This window comes from Colius striatus, chromosome 9, assembly GCF_028858725.1.
Source record: "Colius striatus isolate bColStr4 chromosome 9, bColStr4.1.hap1, whole genome shotgun sequence".
NCBI lineage: Eukaryota > Metazoa > Chordata > Aves > Coliiformes > Coliidae > Colius > Colius striatus.
This window is the reverse complement of record NC_084767.1, coordinates 13,904,307-13,926,720: the sequence shown is the minus strand read 5'-3', so window position 1 is coordinate 13,926,720 and position 22,414 is coordinate 13,904,307. Positions and strand designations below refer to the sequence as shown.

Genomic DNA, 22,414 nt, shown 5'->3' with positions numbered 1-22,414 from the left:
AGAGGAGGGGCGGGAGCACTGGGAAGCGGAGCGGCAGCGAGAGGGCGAGAGCGGTGCTTTTGAAAGCTAATGAGCACTCGATAATGAATCAATAACCCATCAGCCGCGGAGCCGAGAGCCACGTTTCGCTTTATTGAAGGTCACTACACGACGTCAAAGCAGTAAGGCAACAGTCGCCTGTGGGGAGAGGGCGAGTGCCCCGGGGGAACGCGCCGACACCTTCGCTACCGCCTACAAGCGCTACGGGGAGGGGGAAACAACGCACCGGGCTCGTTGGACCGCTCAGGATGTCACAAACAACGCACCTTTTTGTCTGCAGCCAGACGCCGAGCACGCCACCGGAGGGCCAGCTCACCCCGGGGAAAGCTCTTTCCCAAGTCAGCAGGGTGAGGGGAGCAGCTATTTTGGCTACTGGAGAGAAGTCACAGCCACAGGTTATGTGGAGAGGTGAAGCTGTGGCAGGCACTAGCACTAGACAGAAACTACAAACTACACGTCTTGGAGTCATGCTGTACATCTGCGTGTAACCTGCACCAACTTGTAAACGTGATGCCTCGCCGCTTCGAGCCCCACTGCGGGGTCTCTGCCTCCCCTAGACACACCGTGGCACATCTGGGCCATACCAGGAGATGCTTTCAGGGGCTGCACCACCACCTCCTCCCCCAGAGAGCCTCACTGTGCCCTCCCGAGTGGAGGATGTGCAGCTCCAGGCTGGCAGAACCTTGGCACAAGTATCTCAAGCAGCAGGGGAGGTAGTGGAGCCTTCCCCAGCAGAGCAAAGCCCATCAGAAATGTTTGTTTAACAAAGGTCAATGTCTGAACAGAGAATGCTCTGCAGGAAGAGCCATCTCCCCTGCTTGCAGTAAGCTATGCAGTTAGTGGTAATTCAGTATCCTGGATACACTGCTCTTAATTGCCAATTTTAGCTTGGACTGCAGCCCAATTACACACCAAATTAATTACCACATGGTACAGTGTGTGCCAGTTAATGTGTAACTGTCTGCACACCTTTACACCTCCCTCCACCCCCCCTCCAAAACTAGAAAAAAAATAAGAGTATGAATTCAAACAGCTTCTGTAGTTTTATGTTGACCAGACCTAAGCTTTAGCTCTTCTGGTGTCATACTTTAATTCCTACCCCTACCAACACGTTACTCGATACAAAGGCTGCCAGGCAGCCTGTCTGGAGCATGCCTGTCTCAGTCAGGAGGTGGGGCAGAACCTGCACCCGAGCCCATGCTGCCACAGACACCTGCAACACTGTGGGCTGACAGCAGGCTCAGTGACCAATCACACCCATGACCAGTACAGGACACTGCATTTTGAGTTTAAAGGCAAACCGATCATTTCCTCTATGAAAACAGACCTATGGCCTTGGCTAAGCAAGCTACACCTGCCAGAGTGGTGGGGTTGTACATCCCAATCCCTTCCAGCTGAGCTATCCTAAGAGGAAGCAGAAAACCAACAAAAGCCTGGTGCTGCTGCCAGTGACTTGCCAGTAATGCAGCAGCCACGGCCACCTCACGAAGTGTTTTCTCGGAAAGGGCACAGCTCTGTTGTTTGCTATAGAGTACATCAGGTTTGGGGGCTGACGTGAAGAAAGAAAACTAGATGGGTTCTTTTTCTGTCACTAAAACCAAATTCAGCTGAGTGTAGTGCAACTCTGGAGAACGTGAGCTCCTTCTGTGTGCCGAAAGACGTGCTACAGGTTCAAGCAGCCTGCGGCGGTGCGGGGAAGCGGAGCGGTCAGTGGGCACTACAACAAGAGGAGAGAGAACAAACCATCCCAAGCCACGGCACCCTCAGGCAGCCCCTGGGGCCCGGCTGAGGCCCGTGGCACAGCCCCACACATCACAAAGGAGCTCTGGCAGAAGGTGCCAGCAGGCGCTTCCAGGCAGCGGAGGGGCAGGAGCCCTGCGAGGAGCCTTTAGGGCAGCACCGGGCCCAGGCTGAGCTCCACGTGGTGCGTGAGCCAGATGACCTCAGAGGAATGATCGCCCTCCTCGCTGGGCCGGATGGGAGCAGCCAGGTTTTTAAACTCGTGCTTCATCTTGAAGCTCACGGTGACTTCACCCTCTTCTTTCTGTGGGGTGACCTTGATGAAGACTCCCACCTTATTGGCTTTTCTGAACGCAATAACGCTGCGAGGCACAAAACAAAAGAATGCTGGGTCAGCCAAGTCCTCAAACAATTGCTCTGAGAGATTTATTCTGACACCACAGAAAAGGGATGCTCAGTTTACAGCCCAGAGGCTGAATACTCCCTGCCAGAACAGCTGCCCCGCTTTGTAGCTTACTCCCTGGTGCTTTTTGTGCAGGGGACTCACAGCTCCTCCTGACCCATGATCAGAGAGTGGGTACCCCGCTTTATGCTATCTGTCATGCCTGCCTAGGCCATGAGAGTTATGTACCCAGCTGTGCAACAGGGACAGGCCAGAGCATACAGCTCTGGTTGCTCTGTAAGAGGTTGAGGCACATATTCTATTTTGAAGGGTGGGGGCAACTCCATCACACACCCCACTGTGTCATTCTCACTGGTACCATGCTTGCACAAAGACTATGCAGAGTATTCCTGGAAAGAACTAGTGCCACCAGCTGTAACTCAACTGCTGTAAGGCACACCTCACCTCAAGGGGAACTAATGTCTCTGAACAGTCCAAAACAGAAGCAGAAAGATTGCCATTATTGACTTCTGACCCCCTAAAAACCACCACCCCACAACCCCCTGAGAAAATATTAAAAAAAGCCCTCAAACAGGCTGAAGACAGAGCAGAGCGAGTTACTCAGCTAAAGTGCCAAGTTTTTTAAGGGACAGGGTCCTCACAAGACAGACAACACTCACTCAGGGTCATCCTGGAAGTCTTGGGGCTCTGCCAGCTCATCATATTCCGCCGCAGCATCTTTGCCAGCCAGAATAAGCTCCTTGGGAGGAACTGCCACCTTGAAACAGAACATAAAGAGAAGCCTTTCAGCATGGATCACCACCTATGCTGCAGCAAGCAGGAGATAACTCTGCTCTTCTGAGGGCTGCTTTACTATGCTTTAACAGAAATCGGATTCATGCTCAGCCCTCCTCTGCTCTGCTACCACCTGGTTACTGCTCTGCCAGTGAAATCACGTCTTTCTCCCTCGGGTTCTGGATCTCAAAGAATAGATACAATTTCAAAATACTTTTTGAGCTGATGTTTCCTCCTTGGAGCTTAAATGACTGTCACCAATGTAAAGTGCAAAACAGTCAGCAGGGACTGAAGTACGAGAAGTGTGACCAGCAGAAGGCTAATTGGGAGTTGAAGGCCTTGGAAGAGGCCTGGGCTCACACAGCAGGAGAGCACAATACCTTGGCAGTGCTGTTGATGTTGTCAGGGTCTCCCTCCTCACACTCCAGCAGTGTGACATGTGTGACATTCTCCACTGGATTGGTCAGAGTCAGAAGGACTTGGCTCTCCTGAGAAGATTGAAGCAAGAAGCAATTACTCTAAAATCCATCATCACTGTCAGCCACACCTCTGTGACTGATCAACACCTTCAAAATCTGCATCACATATCCACCGTCCCAAGGGATGCATAAGGAGCGGCCCCAGTCTGTAAGAAAGGTGCCAATGCCACACAGCACTCTTTCTTAGTACAAGAAATAGAGGTTTTTGGTATCTAGCCAAGATCTCACCTCCACACCTTTTGCTCCTCGGATAGTGGCATGTGCTCCTGAGGCCAGACACACTCGTGACGCTGCCCACAGACTGACAAGCACACGATGTGTTAATCTGACCACTCCCTTAAACCTGAACCCTGCAAAGCCCTTGGGGAAGAATCACCACGTCATCCTCCCAAAAGATCCCACCTCCTGGCTGTGCCTCACCCTCAGCCATTTCTGGAAAAGAAACCACTGACCTTCATGTAGCGCAGGTTGGGAATAGACATGATCCTCACTTCAGGGATATAGTTGCTACAAAAAGAACAAAACAAACAACCATGAAGGAGCATGTTGCTATCTATAATCACCTCCTGAAGTAGAGGGACATATCCAGAGATATCCATCTAACTCATTCCATGCTGTTAGAGCTTAGATTACATTGGAAGGAAAAATAAAAGTGCCCTTTTGCTGTATAAGCCTAATCCTACAAAGTCCTGCTACCGTGTGGGGCTGGCACAGCATGCAGTGCCTTTTTCAAACTGCTAAAATCTTCAGCCAGCTTTGCAGTACATCAGGAAGCAAACCTATTATACATAACCAACATATATTTTAAAAGGTGATCACACAATCATACAAGAGGTCAAATCAGAAAGTACAAAAGAAATTAAACCAGGAGACATTAACTAAGCCTGGACAGGTGGCTGTTCTCCCCAGTGCCTGCATCTTACTTACACAGCAACCAGCTGGATCTTGAATTTGATAGAAGTTGGGTTGAATTCCGGTTTGCTCAGGTTATGTTCACATTTCTAGAGACAAAGATATTTCAGTCAGCACCAAAAGACAGTGTCCGGACACACACAGAAGAATCAGAGCTGCAAGCCCCATGCCACTAGCTGTGAAGTTAGTGGCCTCTAGCATGGCACACACGAAGACTTCATTGGGGTGGGTGTAGCCACAGCTGTGTCAAGCTACTGGATGGTCTGAAAAACATCACATCCTGCACTACTGGCACAGTCTCAGAAGCAACACATCTGGAACTATGCTTAAAAACACTTGGACACTCACTGACTGAAGCACAAAGGCAGCACAAATACCTACAAGCCCTTTGATTTATGCTCCAGAACCCCTCAAAAGAAACAAACAGCTAGAACTCATAGGCTGCTCTTCAGATACAGGCTCAGCCTGACATGACTTATTTCTGAGAAAATATCCTGCATTCTGCATCTTAAATATTTATAGGAATACTACTCTACTACTCTGGCAACTAGATGAATATCCCTGCCTCACTGACAAAGCAAGCAGCTGTTTGAAGACTATGTAGTAAGCAGAACTTGGGTTTAATTCCTGTCTGTCTTTGCTTCTCAGTTCTCTGCTTCTCCTCTCTGAAATACCCTCTTTCTGCCTTCACTCTAAGGGCATCTTCAGTACTCTGCACTGCCTCTCACTAGTATTTTGTTTGCTGACTTGATTTTTCTTTAGCATTAGCAGAAAAAAAATAATTCTGATTGTACTTGACAACGTTGTCTGACTGTTCAGCTAGGCAGAGCACACAGACCCTTACCCAAACACAGTCTTCATTTCCCACAATCCGACTTGTATGGGTCTAGGAGAAGTGTTTCGTCTGTGCTTGGTTACGTACCCGGCAGCGCAGGGAGCGTTTGATCAGGAGGTGCTTGTGGCGTGGGTAGAGCTGGGAAGCACAGATGGGCTGGAAGTCAGGCTGCAGCAGGCGCTGCCGCAGAGTCGTCACTGCGTGCACAGCAGACAGCAAGGCCACGTTATTAACTGACACTCCAGCTCACTTGTACACACACACGCTGCCCGCAGAGCAGGTATGCCATGTGTGCAGACACACTACAGGCTCTGAGAAACTTCAGCTCATTTGCACCCAGTAATTCAGAAGCTTCTGGCCAGTACCAGAGTTTCTATCAGTGAATGAACGGGAGGTCAGAGCTGTCCTAAGGGCTGCTCTGCCTGGGCACAGTAACATGGCAGTGAGATCAGTGACAGCCCAGGAGAAGCAAGAGACCCTGATTTCTATTCAAAGCTCAGCTGGCATGGAAATAGAATTTTGTAATCTTCTAGAAAGTAAGTTCTTTCCCCCTCAAGGGCAAAATTCATAGCTTTGTTACCCTCACAGCTGGGTGCTACACAAGTACAATACACAGCTTCTCAGCAAGGACTTTGCGTAACCAGGACTCACACATAGAATTAGTGACAACATAGTTCTCGAGGCAAGGAACTCCCAGCAGCCAAACTTCCCCTGAGTTTCTCTCAAAAAACCAGGCTCCTCACTGTTCCCAGTGTCCAACAGGCAGCGAGCCACCTGGCAGCCTTTCCCTCACTGCTGGGAACCACCAAAGTTGTCGTCTTTACCAGCATCATCCTCTCATGACGCTGACAGCCTCGGGAGCAAAGGAGGTCGAGATGATCTTCTCCTTTCCACAACCGTTCATGAATTTATTCATATTGGTGGATTTCATAGGCCTGCGGGACTTTGGAGCACATCTGTCCTCCTCAGAGCCACCTCAGTGGGAAGCTCACCTTGTTTTCTTAACCTGCTGTTTGATCTCATTCCCTCCCAGGCCTCACTGAGAGGTTTACCGTACTTGCTGATTAAATCCTGACCCAGCTCAGTGACTAGCAGTGTGTGCAAGCTGTTCCAAGCTGATGTCAAAGTAACATGCAACTGTTACTTAACAGGTCAGTTTTGGTTCCAGCTCCCCAGCAGCTCTGCTGCTTCTTTATTTCCTGCTATTATTTGAGAAAGAATGTCAGCTCTTTTCTCTCCAAGAGCTGACACTTTCCACACAATGGCAGTGAGAAAACGAAACAACCATTAAGAGGCGTGACGTATTTGGCTCTGAGCTTCCCATGTACAACACCAAGCTGAGGCCGCATTCAAAGTTATCATTCTAAAAGTCACAAATTTCCCACCAGTTCAAGCCCAGCTTAAAAAATACTAAAGACTCATGCCACTAGGAACCCCACAGCCAAGTTTCCAGGCACTGCCCACAGTACAAAACACGTAAGGGGAAAAAGTGGCAGAATATTAAGGTGTTACCTTCTGTCAGATTGATTGGTCTCGTGTAGTAATCCTCAGGAAGAGGTTCCACTTCTTCCACTGCATCAGCTGGCTCAATCTTGATCTCCTTCTGGTCCTCTCCTTCTTTCAGGCTGAAGCAAAGTGAGGGACAATTTGGTCACAAAATACAGCCCGTGCGCAACAGTAGGGACTGCCTTGTAGCACAGAAAGCAGCGAGAGCTGGGACTGCACAACAGTCACTGCCCCGGGGGCAAGCAGTCGCTTGTTTCTACTGGGAGAAAGCAAAACACCTGGAGCTGCCTCACAGAGATGCCTAAGGATCTGACATCTCTGTAATGCTCTGAAGAGCTTTCTGAAGTTGTTTTGTTGCTCTCTTGCCTACCCCTCCTACCCTACCCCCACAAAGGTAACCCCAACCCTGAGACTCACGAGAGTCCAGCGAGGGCACTGATGGGTGCTCCGGGCCTCTGGCGCTGAAGCCTGGTTCCAAGGCCATATTTGTCCTACAAGGCAAAAAGGAACTGTCAGCTTCAGATCTGCTTCCTGCCAGGACAAAAACACCTACTGCAAACTCATCCTTTGAGCTGCATGACAAGCATAGAGAGACAAGCAAAGGAAAGCAAAAAAGGGAAAAGTATTCAATGCTTCCCAAGATTATTTATTTTTTCCCTGCTCAAACTGTAAGTCAGGAGAAAACAATTACCACTGCACTGCAGACAGGGAGAGACACATGTGTGGCTACCACTGAGACAGCTTTTGCTCTATCCTTGCATCGCCAGCCTGTGCTACTGACATGTTTCCCTTGATCTTCGCTTCAGAGCAAGTGCATGTCAAGCAGTGCAGAATGAGAGCTCAACTAGCAAAAGAACTGGGTCAGTGAGGGTATGCATCCATCTGAAATCTCTGTAGCACTATGAGAAGTGGATGGAAAGTTCAGCCTCCTCCAGGACTCATTACCTACAGGTCCCTTTTGCCAGACACCACCCATTGGCAGGAATAGCTGAGCTACTCCTCAGCTTGCTACAGCTGAACTGTGCATAGGTTGCTTGGAGGCAGAAATCTTTCCTCTGAGCAGGCCTGAAAACCTGAGTTCTCACCAAACAAGGAATCTGAGCATCAGCCCACCCTGGTGACTTTTCAAGGATCAGAAGATGAATGGTAGTACCATTTGCCTCAGGCAGACAGAAAGCTGTGTCTCAGCTATGATTTGTGAAGGAAGGTCTGCTTTCCAACTGTACATTACTTACCCAAAGTAACTGCTGTTTGTAAACTGAAAAAAAACCAACCCTATCTTCTAACAACCGTTACAATGTTAGCATCTAAGTAGTGTGTTTGTTCTCTGCACATCCAAGTGAGAGGCCCTGAAGCAATGTGAAGAGTAGGATCTGTTACACTCCTTGAGTTGGTACCATGAGAGCTTTAACACCAGCAGAAACTGTGAAAAGACTTACCACTACGTGTATAGTGTGTTGCTGTGGAGAGCCCCCAAAATAGCAGCAGGTAGCAACGGAGACAAAAAATGCAGCCATAAGACACAAGCAAGGGCACAGAGCAAGCACAGTTAATTGAGAAGTAGCAAGCATATGCAGTCATCCAGCTAAACAAAATAAGCATTTACCTGCCAGTTACAATAAACAAGTCAGGCTACAACCAAGTCTCGAGGTTAGTTTCAGTGAAGGCTTCATGCAGGAAAGTGCCAGTCAATCCTGATCTAACTGTTACTGAGCTATGGTAAGCAGCTGTCCTGAAACAGCTGCCGATGGTACCGTGACTGCAGTTGCACTGCACGTCACTGTTTGGTAATATATTCCTTTGCATTGCAAGTGTAAACCCTCTGCCATTATCAGAGAGGACTATGCAGAGACAGGTAATGGAATACACTATCATAAGTGTAGAACTACTTGTCTCTAAAGAAACCCAGGCACCTCAGCACATTTTCTTCACGGCTGTTCTCAATAAAAATCAAAAAGAGCTGAGCAGCCCTATTGTGCTATCAGCTATCTGCTCTTTCAAGTTGAGGCTGTCGTGAATCCCTTCTCTTGCTCTGAGAGCACAGCACACTCCCTGCTCACCGAGAAGGCCAGGGGCATGTAGTTGCGGCGGCGCACCAGCTTCTTGCGGTCCCGCTCGATCTTCTCCTTCTGAGCCAACTGCTGGTAGTACTCAATCAGTTTGTTAATCTGGAGGGACAAAAAAGAACCATACCCAGTGAACAGGAAGGAAATGCCAGGCCAGCTGCAGCATTTGTCTGCCAACAAGCTGGGGTTCCTGCTACTTGTTTCACTCTGTTCCTAACACTAGCTGCGTTTTGAAGGGTATTAATTGAAAAAGCTTGTGGGTGACACACCGACCTTTGGTAATGACAGTGATCAGAGAGCAACTTCCAATTCTCACTTTGCAGTCAGGCAAATGAGACTTCCTTCACACAATTGCCATGCAGTAATGTCATGTGGCCAATCCTGAGCAACCCGCATTAGTGAAGTGATCAGCATCTATCCCCGCCCTGAGGATGATCACATTCAGTGTGGAGCCCCAGCTGGTAACAGGGAAGGGTAGCAAAAGTACAGCTCTGTTTTCCAGATCCTAGACATGTGCTCTTGGTTGGAAAGGAGCTTTTGTTCCCACCAACATGGAGCATATTAATTGGTGTTGTTTAAACAGCACTGTTAGATACGATGTCTGTAAATGAGTTTCTTCTGAAAAGGACATCTCATACCATGGGAGAACCTCTGAGAGGCCTTCCTTCCACTGAATTCAGTCAAGGTGGAGATTAGGAACTGGAACTGGTATCTGAAGGATTATATAGGTGCAGAAAAAATGATCTGAAAGGGCCTGGCACCTCTAACATCTCTTTCTAGCTGATGCCTCTCAGCCTTGGCATAGCCCTGTACTCACCCTCTGTGTGTGAGGATTCTCCGGCTCCTGCCAGCCACCACTAGCTGCACAAGAAAGAGAAAACAAAATCCTCAGGAGATTTCCAGACTTCTGGAGAAATCTCATCTAACACTCAAAAGTCTCAGTTTTACTCATGAAACATGACACCCTCTATTTTTGCTACATTTAACATTGCAATTCTTTAAGCCTGTGCCTCACCTCAGAGCTTTTCATGAGCGCTTCTGGGCTGAAGGCACTTCACCAGATTTTATACTGGGTTTATAAACAACTGCTGTTTGAGAGATCCTCAAGGCAGCACCTAGGAGTCCCTTAAGCAGCAGGTGCATGAGTTTATGAGAATCATCTCTTCTTATTGGCTGCCTGTGGCCCTGCACCTTCAGTTCCCAGTCTTCAGTCACGTCAACACTGGAAGTCAGAAGATCAGTTTGGTCTGATCAGCCCTACTTCTGGAGCCCAACAGATATTTTCTGCATGTCTTATGCACCAAGAAATAGATGAAAGATTTGTTCTAGTGCTGTCATGAAGAGGAAAACCAAGTACAAACACTGACTAGCAACTCTGGAATAAGCCTAAGTGACAGAAAAATGAATGAGATGTTTGTGCCATCAGTCTCTGAAGGTACACAAACAAGATCTTGACTGTGGGGAGAGCACAGCAACTAAAAAAGCCCCTTGTCTGACAGCTTTCTCACTAGTCAGATAACAACATGAGCATGGAAGTAGGTCACACATTCCACTAACTCATCTTGGCTCTTCAGATGAGACTTCAAGCAACAAACCATCTTCCTGTGAATTTCCAGCTGTGACTCACAACCTGGGTGTGTACCATATATCCAGAAACTGATCTGATTATCTTCTGCCTCCAAAGCACATCCTGGGCTCCTGCTGTTACTCAGATTTTGACTGTCACTTACCGACAGACTTGTCTGCCATGCCCACATCCCGGGACGTCCAGCGGCAGAACCCACAGGCCAGGTAATAAGCTTTCTTCATGGTGGTCTTGGCCGGATCATCAGGGAGCGGAGCGGGAATGCTCGTGGCCCGGGTGGAAAGGGTGTGCATGCAGCAGGGGCAGTCAAAGCAGTTGGCACACCTGTGAAGAGGAAAGCCTGTGAGGCAGCACTCTGACAAGGGTCTCAGGCCGAGGAAAATGCTCTCAACAAGCCAAAAGGGATGAAACCAAGCAACTTTTTCATCTGATGCAACAGCACAGGGCAACAGTCACCATGAAGAGAACAGATGAGGTTCAGAGTCAACATAAGAAAGGCAACAGCACGGGAAATACTAAGAAAACCTTTGCATTATGACAGCAGGTCATCAAAACATGAAGGGCACGTCATGGAAAGACACTTATTCCCCAAAACAGACTAAAAGGTAACAAGCAGCAATCTAATATTGAAAACAGTTCAAAACATGAAGAGCTCATCATGGAAAGCCATCTCATAGTCTCTTTTGGGGAATAAGTAACAAGGAGCTATGTAATTTTTGAAGACAGTTTCAGATGCCCATGGTCAGCTGTTGACAAATGAAGGAGTTATTTAAAACAAGGAGTCTTGATGAAAAAAAAAGCCAAAGCCACCTTACCTATTCTTTTTCAGCTTGGCTTCAGCTGAAGGCATGTTTTCCAGGCAGCTGGGGCAGTAGTGAGAGTCCACCTGATGAACAAGATGATCACATCACACTTCCTGGCACGTGTTTGTCTAGAGAGCACACTGACAGCAGCCTGAACCTCAGCTACATGAGTTCACATGGCTTTGGGGCTGGCAACGGACAAGTGGAGGCAGGGAAAGCTCAAGATATTTTTTTTGGATCTGAAATCTTAGTCCACCTCAGCCATTGATGGAATAATGCAAATCAGATGGTTTCTTAACGCAGGACAGATTAAACTACTCCACCTACTAGATGGGAAAAGGACAACTAGGCCTTGATCTCTCATAGTTACCAGAATTTAATTTTTCCACTTGAACAGCAGGTTTTACACACTTTTATGTCTACATTTATTGTGCCTGTGCTACTACACTGGTCAGCGGCACACATCTTTCAGAAAACGCTTTGGTTTTGTCTGTTGTCACAAACTAATTCTGTAAGTTAAAAGAGAAGTAGCAAGAAGGTAATCTCCATCTTGAAAGGGAAAATAGACCAATCATTAAACATGGGAATGCACAATGACTGTGCTCATTGTGAATTCATGACACGCAGCCCAGCAACAAAGCTATTTTCTGCTCTTCAGGGGCTTTGATATTTCTGAACAGATACCTCTTTTGAGATCGGGGTTGCACAGTCATTCTTTTAAGGCTTTTCAAATCTATCAACATTTCTTAAGTCACTCTGACTTCCACAAAAACCAACGTTACCAATTTTATTCCAACAACCGGTGAAGTCCTGGGAGCAGCCCCAAGATCCAGGCTTGCTCATGTTCAGTTCTACACAAAGGCAGTGCTCCAGGCAGTAGGCTGTCACTCCAGCCTGATGATCATCTAGAGCTGAAGGCTCCAGCCTCTGCTGAACAAAGAGCAAACCCTCCACAGCAGAAATGGTACTGTGTAATGTGGAGGAAGAGCTCATCCAGGTGAAAACAAACTCACACCAAACACTCTTAACCTCGACTTCGTGCACAGAACAAGGGGACGCTCTGGGGCCGTAGCACAGAACAAGGGGAGGCTCTGGGGCCACAGCACAGAACAAGGGGAGGCTCTGGGGCCGCCGCACAGAACAAGGGGAGGCTCTGGGGCCGCCGCACAGAACAAGGGGAGGCTCTGGGGCCGCAGCACAGAACAAGGGGAGGCTCTGGGGCCGCAGCACAGAACAAGGGGAGGCTCTGGGGCCGCAGCACAGAACAAGGGGACGCTCTGGGGCCGCAGCACAGAACAAGGGGACGCTCTGGGGCCGCAGCACAGAACAAGGGGACGCTCTGGGGCCGCAGCACAGAACAAGGGGACGCTCTGGGGCCGCAGCACAGAACAAGGGGACGCTCTGGGGCCACAGAACAGAACAAGGGGACGCTCTGGGGCCGCCGCACAGAACAAGGGGAGGCTCTGGGGCCGCAGCACAGAACAAGGGGACGCTCTGGGGCCTAAGCGCGCCTTGGCAGAAAGTGATGGGTTTGTTGAGTGCTGTCAGCGCCACCACATCCGAGAGCAGCTTCCCCCGAGCGGCAGTAGCAGCCCGGGGCCGGGAGCGATGCGACGGCTACCAGCCCTGTTCGGCCTTTGCCGCGGAGGGGTGCGGGTAGGTGGGAGCCGCTGCGCCTCCCCGGCCGGGTCTGGGGGTGTGTGCGGGAGGGGTTGTCGGCCCGCGGCCGGGCCCCACGGCGGGGGTAGTGTCCCCGCTAGGCTGGCTGAGGCCGAGGGAAGGGCCGCTCCGGGCCGGCCGGGCCCGATGGCGGATGAGCGAGCACGTCCCCTCCAGGGGAAGCCGCCTCCCAGGCAATCCCCACCCCGGTACGCGCGCCTCAACCAATCACAGCCCGAGCTCCGCCGACGGACAGGAGCGCGGAGCCAATCCAACGCAAGGCCCCGCCCCTCCTCTCTCCCGGGGCCAATCGCTTGGTTCCGTGCAGACGCCTCTGCGCCCAGCCCTACTAGCACTGCCAACCAATCGCAAGGCAGACAGCCAGTGAGTGACGGGACAACTACTCAACCGGTGCGCGCAAAGTGGGCGACGTCCCGCCCCGTTTCCCCCGGTGCCGCGGGAGCGACGCGGCCGGAGCGCCGTTACCTCGTGCGAGACGCACTCGAGGGAGCGCAGCTCGCTGCAGTATCGGCAGAAGTACAGCTGCGACAGCGGCGCCCGCAGTTCCTTCTCGCCGCGTACCAGGTACAGCACCCGCTCCGACTGCAGCAACGACGCCATCTTGGCACCAGGGCGGCCGCCGCCGCGCCGCCGCCCTCCCGCGTCACCGCCGCACGTCAGCGCGCCGCCCACGTGACCCCGCCGCCGCCGAGGGCCCCCCTCCCTCCCGCCCGCGCGCGCGGTGGCGGCCGCGGCACGTGCGCCTGTCAAGGTGCGCGCGGCTCACGGGGCGCGCGGCTCGCACCGCTCTTCGGCAGCCCGGCCCGGCCCGGGAGCTGCGGGAAACGGGGCCAGGGCCGACAGCTGCTTCCTGCACGGCTGGCCTTTGTTCGTTGCACGCTCACTGTCCATAACACACCCACTGTCGTAACACACTTGGCCCAGCTCTTCCTCTTGGCCTTGCCTGAGCTCGTTCTGCTGCCTGCCTTCCCCTCTGAACCCCCAAGCTGCCAGGTTTCTCCATAAACCCACAGGTGGTTTCCCTTTAGCCATGTGGTCACTAAGGCAGGATCCTGACGTGCCACGGTGTTGTCAGATGGAAGGAAATCACAGTCCATAGATAAAGTAGTCCTGACTAACTGCTGTGGAGTTGTACTGATCAATATCCTTTGCAAAGAATGTGCTGGAACATACTGACTCAGAATGGACACGCTGGTCTAAAGAACAGGCCAACTCAGCAGAGAGGAACAAGGGCAAGGTATCCTTAACTGAACTACTTTCATTCTAATACTAAAAATCATACCCACAGGTCAAAAATACTCTTGCCTGTGTGAAGACCCTTCCCTGGGCATGTGTAGCAGTAGAACGATTATGTAAGCCATATAATAACCATATGGTAATCACTAACCAATCACTGTAACAGCGAGTGTGTCAATGCTGTAGCTTTTGTGTGTAAATACAGCACAGAAGCCTTTGACAGGGCTGCTGGCTTTGTGGCCTTACCCCCCAGCACCTATGTCTGTGCAGACACAAAATAAAGCCACATCTCAGCTCTGTGTGTAGGCTGACTTACTGCCCACCGTGCACGAATCAGCTTTTCAATGGCATCAGCAGAAAAGCCTGAGGTCTCTTGAGTGCTGTGCTCTGTGGCCAGAGGGCAGGGCTTGTGCCAGCAAACTGTTACCATGAGAGAGGAAATGTGCATTTTATTCTTCTTTGCTTAGATGATGCCAAACTCCAAAGATTTAAGACTCTGATAGGCTCCTCCTCATTTACAAGCATGATTTAGACTTTGAGTTGAGTGATCAACTGTGAGGGAAATGCAATAAAAGGGTATAAAGTATCAAAAGTGCCAGTGCTGCTTATCTGTTGCGCAGGCACCCTCAGTGGGAGGCTGCAAAGTCAGCCTGAGAAGCAGCTGAGGGAGGGAGCCTTACAAGACAGTGAGGTTTTGTCTAAACATGGTGGGGCAGGGCAGATAAGTAACTTCAAAACAATTTCAGCAAGGCCACAATGTGCAGTGAGGCCTTTGCTTCGTTAACTAGAAATTACTATTACAGTTAGCAGCCCTTTGACACTCCTATGTATGATAATGAGCTAAAAGGAATAGATGCTAAACAGATACAACTGTGTCCATCAACTCCCCCCTAAATCATGCCACAAGTGCCTGGCCTGGCCCGGCCTGCTGCATTGCTCCCCTCCTCACCCACTGCCAACCCCTGGCCTCTGCCCACCGCTGGCCCCCACGGCTCCAGGGGAAGCCCCAGCCCACCAGCATCTGCTGCCAGTCCTGAGAAGAACCCCAAATGCATTTTGCTGAGAGCTGGGCTGTTGGGAAGGCGAGGAGGATGCTGCCCATGGACAGCCAGGGCAGTGGCAACTGTGTGCTGGGAAGTGCCCAAGGGCCAGAGGTGTCTGACAGCACATGGCAATAGTTTCCACCACTGGGAATCTGGCAGGTTTCCCTGGGAAAGGCAGGGGTGGAAGGTGACACTAGCCTCAGAACAGATTCATAGAATCACTTGGTTGGAAAAGACTTACGATCGAGCCCAACCACTCCCCTCACACTGCCAAGCCCACCACTAACCCGTGTCCCTCAGCACCTCAGATATGCAGCTTTTCAGTATTTCCAGGGATGGGGACTCCAGCGTCTCCCTGCGCAGCCTGGGACAGTACTTAACAACCCTATCAGTGAAAAAGTTCCTTGTAATCTCTAATGTAAACTTTCCCTGGTGCAACTTGAGGCCATTTCCTCTTGCCCTGTCATTCATTGCTGGGGAGAAGAGACCAGCCTTGCTTCCTGGGGCTGGCTGGGAATACCTGCTGCTGGCTTGGATCTTCAGCACGACCAAATCTTTCACTGGGCAGTGGAAAGGCCATTCCCAGCCAACAGGCCAAGGTCTGCTGCCTCCCCTGCGATGCTTTCTGCCCGTATCTCCGAATGCCTGGGGAGCCCTGGCCAGTGCCTCGCTGCCGGGGCTTTACAGAGGCTCTCTGCAGCTTGGCTTTTGCCTCTTGCCCTGGGCCTCAAAGGCAAGTGTGTGCATGCGAGCCCTGCTGTTGTTGAGCCAGAGGGGAACAGGGCTGGGGGAAAACCTCTTGATGCAGCTGTTATGCTGTGAAATATCCCATTTGGGCTCTTCCCTGGCACCTAAAACTACAGGTCTGGTCTCCGCTGGTGGGACGCCATCCTGGGCCGGGGGCGATCCGCTGGAGTGTGCTCTTGCAGAAAAAAGGTCCCGCAGAACAAAGGTCCCAGCCCTGTCCCGCCTCGCCTCTCCTCGCCCTGCCTTGCCCTCTCCTCCCGTGCCTCCTCCTCCCTGCCGTCCCCCCCGTGCCGCCCCTCGCGGGCCGGGCCGGGCGGGGCCATGCGGACGCGGCTTGCCGCGGCGGGATCGCATCGCCGGCGCTCCGGGAGCCAGGCACGGCCGCAGGTACGGGGCACGGCCGCAGGTACGGGGCACGGGCAGGGCAGGGCACGGTGCGCAGGGCTGGCCGGACAGGCCGCTCCCGCCTCTCCCCCGCGCCGGGTCTCTCCCCGGGCTGCCGGACCCTCGGCGGTTCTGCCCGGTGCTCTCGGTCATGGCACTCGACGGCTGCGGGTCCCGTAGAGGCGCGGTGGGAGGAAAGGCAGCGAGGAGCAGTGCCCGGCCCCTCGGCCCCCAGCCCTGCTGCTAATTAAGCCACGAACTCCCGTGACTCAGCACGAGGTACAGGGGTGGGGCTGCGAGGGTCCCCTAAAGCGAGAGGGGCTCCAGCTGCCCTGGTCCCACCGTTTTCACACCCGGTGACCCACTCGTGGAGTGACCAGTGGAACCCTGGCTGTGGCTTTGCTTTACCGGCCACTTTCACAACGGTAGCAATTAACAGGAAAGTTTTTTCCCCAGGCTTTACTCCAGCTGCACAAAGCACGTTATAAATCCTGTGGTTTCTCAAAGGACCATTTACCGGAGCCCTTTGCTCCAGGAGGAGCCCAAGGCCAAGGCTGGATGTGGCTGCAGGGGTCTCCCTGGAAAGAGCAGTAGGGTGCTCGGGGTGGTGGTGTGGGTCTGGCTGTAGGAGGGACAGAGTGGGGCTGCCCCATCACCCCTCTCCACCCTTGCAGGATGGACCTCCCCGACCATGCAGGTCCTGCTGCCGTCCCCAAGCACATCCTGGACGTCTGGGTCATTGTCCTGATCATCCTGGCCACCATCCTCATCATGACAGCCCTGGTGCTCTGCCCAGCCACTGCTGTCATCATCTACCGGATACGGACACACCCCATGCGCAATGGCATCGTCTGAGGCTGGGACAGAGGCGATGAGGGATGGCCAGTGTGCCGGGCAGGGGGCCACAGCCATGGGACCCTGTGCTGGGGACCCTGCAGAGCCTGACAGGGCACTCCAAGAGCCATGGAGAGCCAGACAGGAGCCAGAGTGGGCCAGCTCCTGGATGCCAGCCTCTTCCACCTTGCTCTTGCTGGGTGAACCCACTGCCTTCTGTTTACCCACCGAGCACACAGGGACTGTTGGGGAGATGGTGGCCTGAGCACCAGCGAGGAGATGTGTGACTGTGACCATGTCTGGCTAAAAACAATTTGCTGGCACGAGGCAGGCAGGCTGCCCTCACCTTTGCTGGTGACTCTCTCCTCACAAGGAATGGAAATACCTGGCAGTTATTTCTTCTGTGGAGTCCTAGGTGTTGGAGTGGTTGGGAAAGAAGGGTCAAAGCAAGATGGATGTGGCATCTGTTTGTGCATTTGGAGACTGACTGAAAGCACTAGTGACAGGGCTCGTCCTGGCTGCACAGCAGATGTGAAGCTGGCACTGGCTTCTCCTCTGTCACATATCTGCATAAATTGCAGGAAAACTCTCTGGAGTGCCCGGTTGTCGGGCAGAAGAGCATAGGCAGCTGCTGCCAGCCTGCCCATATGCCCACACACCAGCAAAGGCCCCCACATGCTGGCCCCATGGAGGGGGTGTCTGTGCCTCTCACCTGGGCAGGCAAAGCGAGAGGAACAGGGGTTCATGACCATGCACTATCAAGGGACCATATAAGCTATAAAATAAACGGTCTTTATTTCACACAAGTGTGTTGTGCAGCTCTATGAGGTGTCCTGTGTGCCTGTGCACAGGGTCTGAAACACAGCCTCTCCAGAAGCCGTCTCCTTGCGCTGCCTTGGCTCAAGGTCCTTGCCCAGCCTTTGAGCCCAGTGGCCACAGCCTCAGAGGAGGCATGCTGCCAGCCCAGCCCCACGGCCCAGGGCTTCTAACCCCAACCTGGCTGCAATGGCACTGACCATCAGACAGCGTGGGAAGGATCCCTGGGCACATTCTGACAGCAGCAACTGGGGTAACCGGTGTTGCTCTCCCCTGCCACGCCAGGCTCTGCTGTGTGGAAGGAGTCCTGTGCCCTAGTTGCTGTCCCGGTGACTCGCATCCTGGTGACTCAAGGCAAGAAAGGTCATGAATCTCCCCATCCCAGCTGAATCAGACCGGGATGTGGGGAAACACTACGGTGATGCTGGTGGGAATTGCTTAAATCCCATTTTGTCTGCTGGAAAGAGCATCTGGCCCCATGGCGCTGGAAACCCATCCATTTGTGGCATCAGGTTTGCTTTTGGTGCTGGGGCCAGAGCAGCGGGTGGTTCCCGGGAAAGCAGGAGCTTGGGCGAATGCTGCCCTCCCTGGGGAGGGAGCCAGGCATGGGGATGGAGAGTGAGTCGGGCACAGGGATGGGGAGGGAGCCAGGCACAGGGACAGGAAGGGAGCCTGGCACGGGGATGAGGAGGGAGCCTGGCATGGGGACGAGGAGGGAACCTGGCACAGGGATGGGGAAGGAGCTGGGCACAGGGATCGGGAGGGAGCCTGGCACAGGGACGAGGAGAGAACCTGGCACAGGGATGGGGAGGGAGCCAGGGACAGGGACAGGGAGGGAACCGGGCACAGGGATAGGGAGGTAGCCTGGCACAGGGATGGGGAGGGAGCCTGACACGAGGATGGGGAAGGAGCCGGGCTCAGGGATGGGGAGGGAGCCTGACGTGGGGACGCAGCCCAGGGAGCGGAAACGCCTGCGCTGGAGCTGTGGCCTGCGGTTGTGCTGGGGAGGGAGTGGACATGTATTCCTCAGCCTGCTCAAAAACAAATTTCTCTTTCAGGCTGTCATCTGTCTCTCCCCTCTCAAGTTGCAGAATGTGAGGCAAATAACCAGAGTTGTTTTCCTCTTGTTCCCCCTCTCTCTCCCTCCCTCCCTCGCTGGCACAGAGCGGCGGCAGCAGGAGAATACGGCCGTACAGGATGGGAGCAGCCCCGGCTCTGCCTCCCCACCACGCTCCTCCCCGGGGAACCCCATCTGGTGTTGGGCTGGCCAGCAGTATCTGGCACCAAGAACCGGAGCTGAGCAGCTTTGCTGTAAGAGGAATAGGGAAGAAGCCACAAGTTCTGGAGTGGTTTGAGAAGAAAGGCTGGTTCAGAGCAAAACACCGGAGGAAAGGCACGCCAGCCCTCCCCACAACTCTGCAGCCTGACCAGTGCCTATTCCCACCTCTCCGAGCCCTTTGTCACGAGCAGCTGGGGGTTGCAAGAGGTTTCCTTTCATGGTAGGAGTTTTCTGGGAAATTTCAAGCCCGTGGCAAACATTTCCAGGAAAGGCATTTCGAAGCCTTGGAAAGACGGGTTTGCTCCTGACAACAACAAACTGCACGGAGCAAAACGGCAGTGGGGGGAAGAGCAGGGAGAAGCAGGAACATTTTTAAAGCTTTAAAATGCAGGGGTAGATTTAGACTGATGTGCACTGTGGAGCTGGAAATTCCTTCTCCAGGGTTCAGCAAGATAAGAAAAATTCACTCCCTGCCCCATGGCCCTGGCTTCATTTCCTGGACAGGGCTGGAGCTTGGACGCAGCATTTGTGTGGCGTTTTGCTGAGGAAAAATGCCTCTTCCTGCCCTTTAGAGAGTTGGTCCTGCAGCAGTGACATGACGGGAGTGCTGAGGTGACTCAGCATCTGCCAGGATGCTTCCCTGTCAGTGCTGGAGGGTGCTGGAGTGCAGTGGGAGTGGGGGTCCAGCCCATGGGGGCTGCTGCTGGGGCAGATGGATGCTGGCAGCCCCACTGAGGAGGACATGCTGCAAGCTCTCACCTCACTCCTGTGCAGCAATGAGATCCATGCTGGGGCTGCAAGCATGGGATGGGACATTGCAGATCCTGCAGCTTGTCAGGAAGGTTGTGAGGAGCCCCAGTAGCAATTGTGCAGCAGGAGCTGACCTCAAACATCTCAAGCACTGCTGGGGGAAGCGTTTCCCAGAGCAACTGCTGATACAGAACCCAAACACAAGCCCCATGGCCCCAAAGGGAGGCTTACAGGGTCTCAACCCACCTTCTGCACCTCAGGCTGCAGTGGGGTGCCTCCCCCTGGGGTCAGTGGGCCATTTCTACAGGGGGCAAATCTTTGCTTGAGAGAGGAAGGAATGGGGATGCCGGAGGCAGCAGCACCTGCGGCCATAGCCTGGGGGGTGCATGGGCACCTGACAGGGTTCCCCACTCCCAAGGGCACTGGGCACCGTGCCCAGCAGAGAGGATGCCATCGACCTGGGGGGAGCACTTGGACTGGGCCGGGGCAGCAAGGGCTGGGCAAGCTGCAGAGGCAGCAGGGTGGGAGAAGCCTGGTGCTGGGGGATCAGGGGCCTCTTGCCTGGCAGAGTTTGTTTTGCTTCCATCTCCCATTGCACACCTAGAACAAAGGTTCAGAGGTTGCCCCGGGACTGATGTTGCGCCAGAGGGAAAGTAGTGCCATTGCCAGCTGGGGTGATGTTGCCTGCTGCTTCCCAAGCCCTTCACTGCCATCCCCAGCATGCTGCTGGCACCATCACCAACACTGCACAGAAACATCTCCTTGCTCGGCTCTGGGACAAGCCCAGCCAGCAGCAGTACGTGGTTCCTACTGCTGATTTCACTTTCTCTGTGCTCGCCTGTGCAGCCCGGCACCAGGTCCCTGCAGCCCCCGGCCCATTGGCTCAGGACAGTGGGGGAGGCTGGTAGCAGCGGCAGCACAGAGGCTGGGGGCTGGGAGCTCCTGGCCTCCTGCCCCCAGACTCCTGCCAAACATCTGCAGCAGGCGGGGGCTGGCTCCAGCCCGGCTCTGCTGGAAAAACAACCGAGGAGGGAGGTTCATGCGTGGGTCAGCCTGCTCCGCACGCCTGCCTTTTTGCAGCACACTTCCCACCAAGGGTCCTGCCAGACCCTGGCACCCTCAGATCTCTCATGCTGCCTCTGGCATGGCAGGGACACCGAGTGACATGCCCAAGGTCCCGTGGAAGCTCAGTGGCAGAGATGGGGCGCTGTCCATCCACTGTGGCTCCCTAAATCCTCCCCCATTCCATTCCCCACCTCCAATGAGGCTGATTTGGCAGCTGGACCCAAAGAGAGGGGACTTGGAGAAACAGAGCCCTTATTTTGGTTTGGGATTTAGGAAAACACAGTTCAGGAATGGCTCAGCCCTTCCCTGTGTATAGCGGGCTCAGGGATACGTGGGTGGGACACATCCATGCTGGGCTACCACTGCACATGGAACACTGCTGCTCCTGGCCTCCAAGTCCTTGTTAACCACAGGAAAGTCATCAAAGCCCCGTGCGGGCAATTTGGGGATATAATTAGAAGTGGGCAGCTCTTCCCATGGTGGGAACTAGTGGGGCAGAGATCACAGCCCCAAGCAGCTCTCTGGCTCTGTCCTGGCTCTCTCCCAAGAGGTGGCTCAAGCCCTGACCAGGGTCAGCAGCATGAGCTGGCTGGGGAGCACAGCACCATCCCAGGGAGCGTGACACTGTGTCAGGCACACACCAAGATAATGTATTGGCCAGGAGCCGCAAGCCCATGGCCCTGTGGCCCCAAATCTCCCCAGAGCCTGGGAAATGGATGGGGAAGGTCAAGGCCCTGGTTTTGGCTCCTATAAGCTCCCCAGTTTTGGCAAGGAGCCATCTCATTCCGCCCACAGCCACATCTGTGAGGACTGACCAAAGCATCCCCCTGTCCAGTCCGGCCATGGGTGCGTTGTATTTCGCTCTGGGCAGTCCCTAGGCAGCAGCTGAGCACTTCAGGGGTTTGCCTGGACTTGGGACAATGCCGTGTTCCCTGCTCCATGGGTTCCCCAGGTGCCTGGGGGCTGTACCTGACCCCCAGCCCTCCCACACCAGCTGAGGCTGCACTCAAAGCCTGACATCATCAATCTCTCCCAGGACATAGTGTTCCTGCCGGCAAGGACATGGATGGGAGATCACTGCCAACCTGCCCCAAGCCCAGAGCTCTGTTCCTCTTCCCTGGCAGCATCTCTAGCAGCCGCTTGGTGACAGAGCCCTGGCAGGGTTGGCACTGCTTTCTAGTAAAGCCAAACCTCGGCTGGCACCCGTGCTTCCCCTGGGGCTCACCCACTGTTACTCTGTCCGTCCTGCCCTCTGCCCCCCCCAGCTCCTCTCCAGCCAGTTAATTCTACCCTCACATTATGTTTTTTTGCAGGATTTCAGGGAATTCACACCTCACCACGGGTATTTCGTTTGGAGACAGCCCAAGCTAAATGTTTGCATTCCCTGGGTATGCAAACAGGGCCCTCAAGGCTCCTGCCTCTGGGGACACCAAGGGCT

The 22,414-nt window shown here is 53.4% G+C and overlaps 2 protein-coding genes across 3 annotated transcripts; one reads left to right on the top strand and one right to left on the bottom strand.

Annotated features, from left to right (window-relative positions):
* Nucleotides 1-111: 111 nt before the first annotated feature.
* On the bottom strand, nucleotides 112-13,464 carry DCTN4 (dynactin subunit 4). Its single transcript, XM_062003019.1, has 13 exons — nucleotides 13,288-13,464; nucleotides 11,155-11,225; nucleotides 10,485-10,663; nucleotides 9,572-9,615; nucleotides 8,749-8,856; nucleotides 7,106-7,179; nucleotides 6,695-6,807; nucleotides 5,270-5,379; nucleotides 4,363-4,436; nucleotides 3,888-3,942; nucleotides 3,337-3,444; nucleotides 2,842-2,939; nucleotides 112-2,141 (listed from the first exon to the last, which is right to left on the bottom strand). Exons 1-13 carry the CDS (start codon nucleotides 13,420-13,422, stop codon nucleotides 1,928-1,930), a joined length of 1,383 nt encoding a protein of 460 aa, XP_061859003.1. The 5' UTR covers nucleotides 13,423-13,464; the 3' UTR covers nucleotides 112-1,927.
* A 2,419-nt stretch (nucleotides 13,465-15,883) lies between these two features.
* Nucleotides 15,884-17,872, top strand: SMIM3 (small integral membrane protein 3). Of its 2 annotated transcripts, none has more exons than XM_062002311.1 (2): nucleotides 15,884-16,235; nucleotides 16,907-17,872. In XM_062002311.1, exons 1-2 carry the CDS (start codon nucleotides 15,904-15,906, stop codon nucleotides 17,085-17,087), a joined length of 513 nt encoding a protein of 170 aa, XP_061858295.1. In that variant the 5' UTR covers nucleotides 15,884-15,903; the 3' UTR covers nucleotides 17,088-17,872. The 2 variants fall into 2 exon arrangements, with proteins under 2 accessions (XP_061858295.1, XP_061858296.1); XM_062002312.1 differs by having other exon boundaries at nucleotides 16,177-16,254.
* The last annotated feature ends 4,542 nt before the right edge of the window (nucleotides 17,873-22,414 follow it).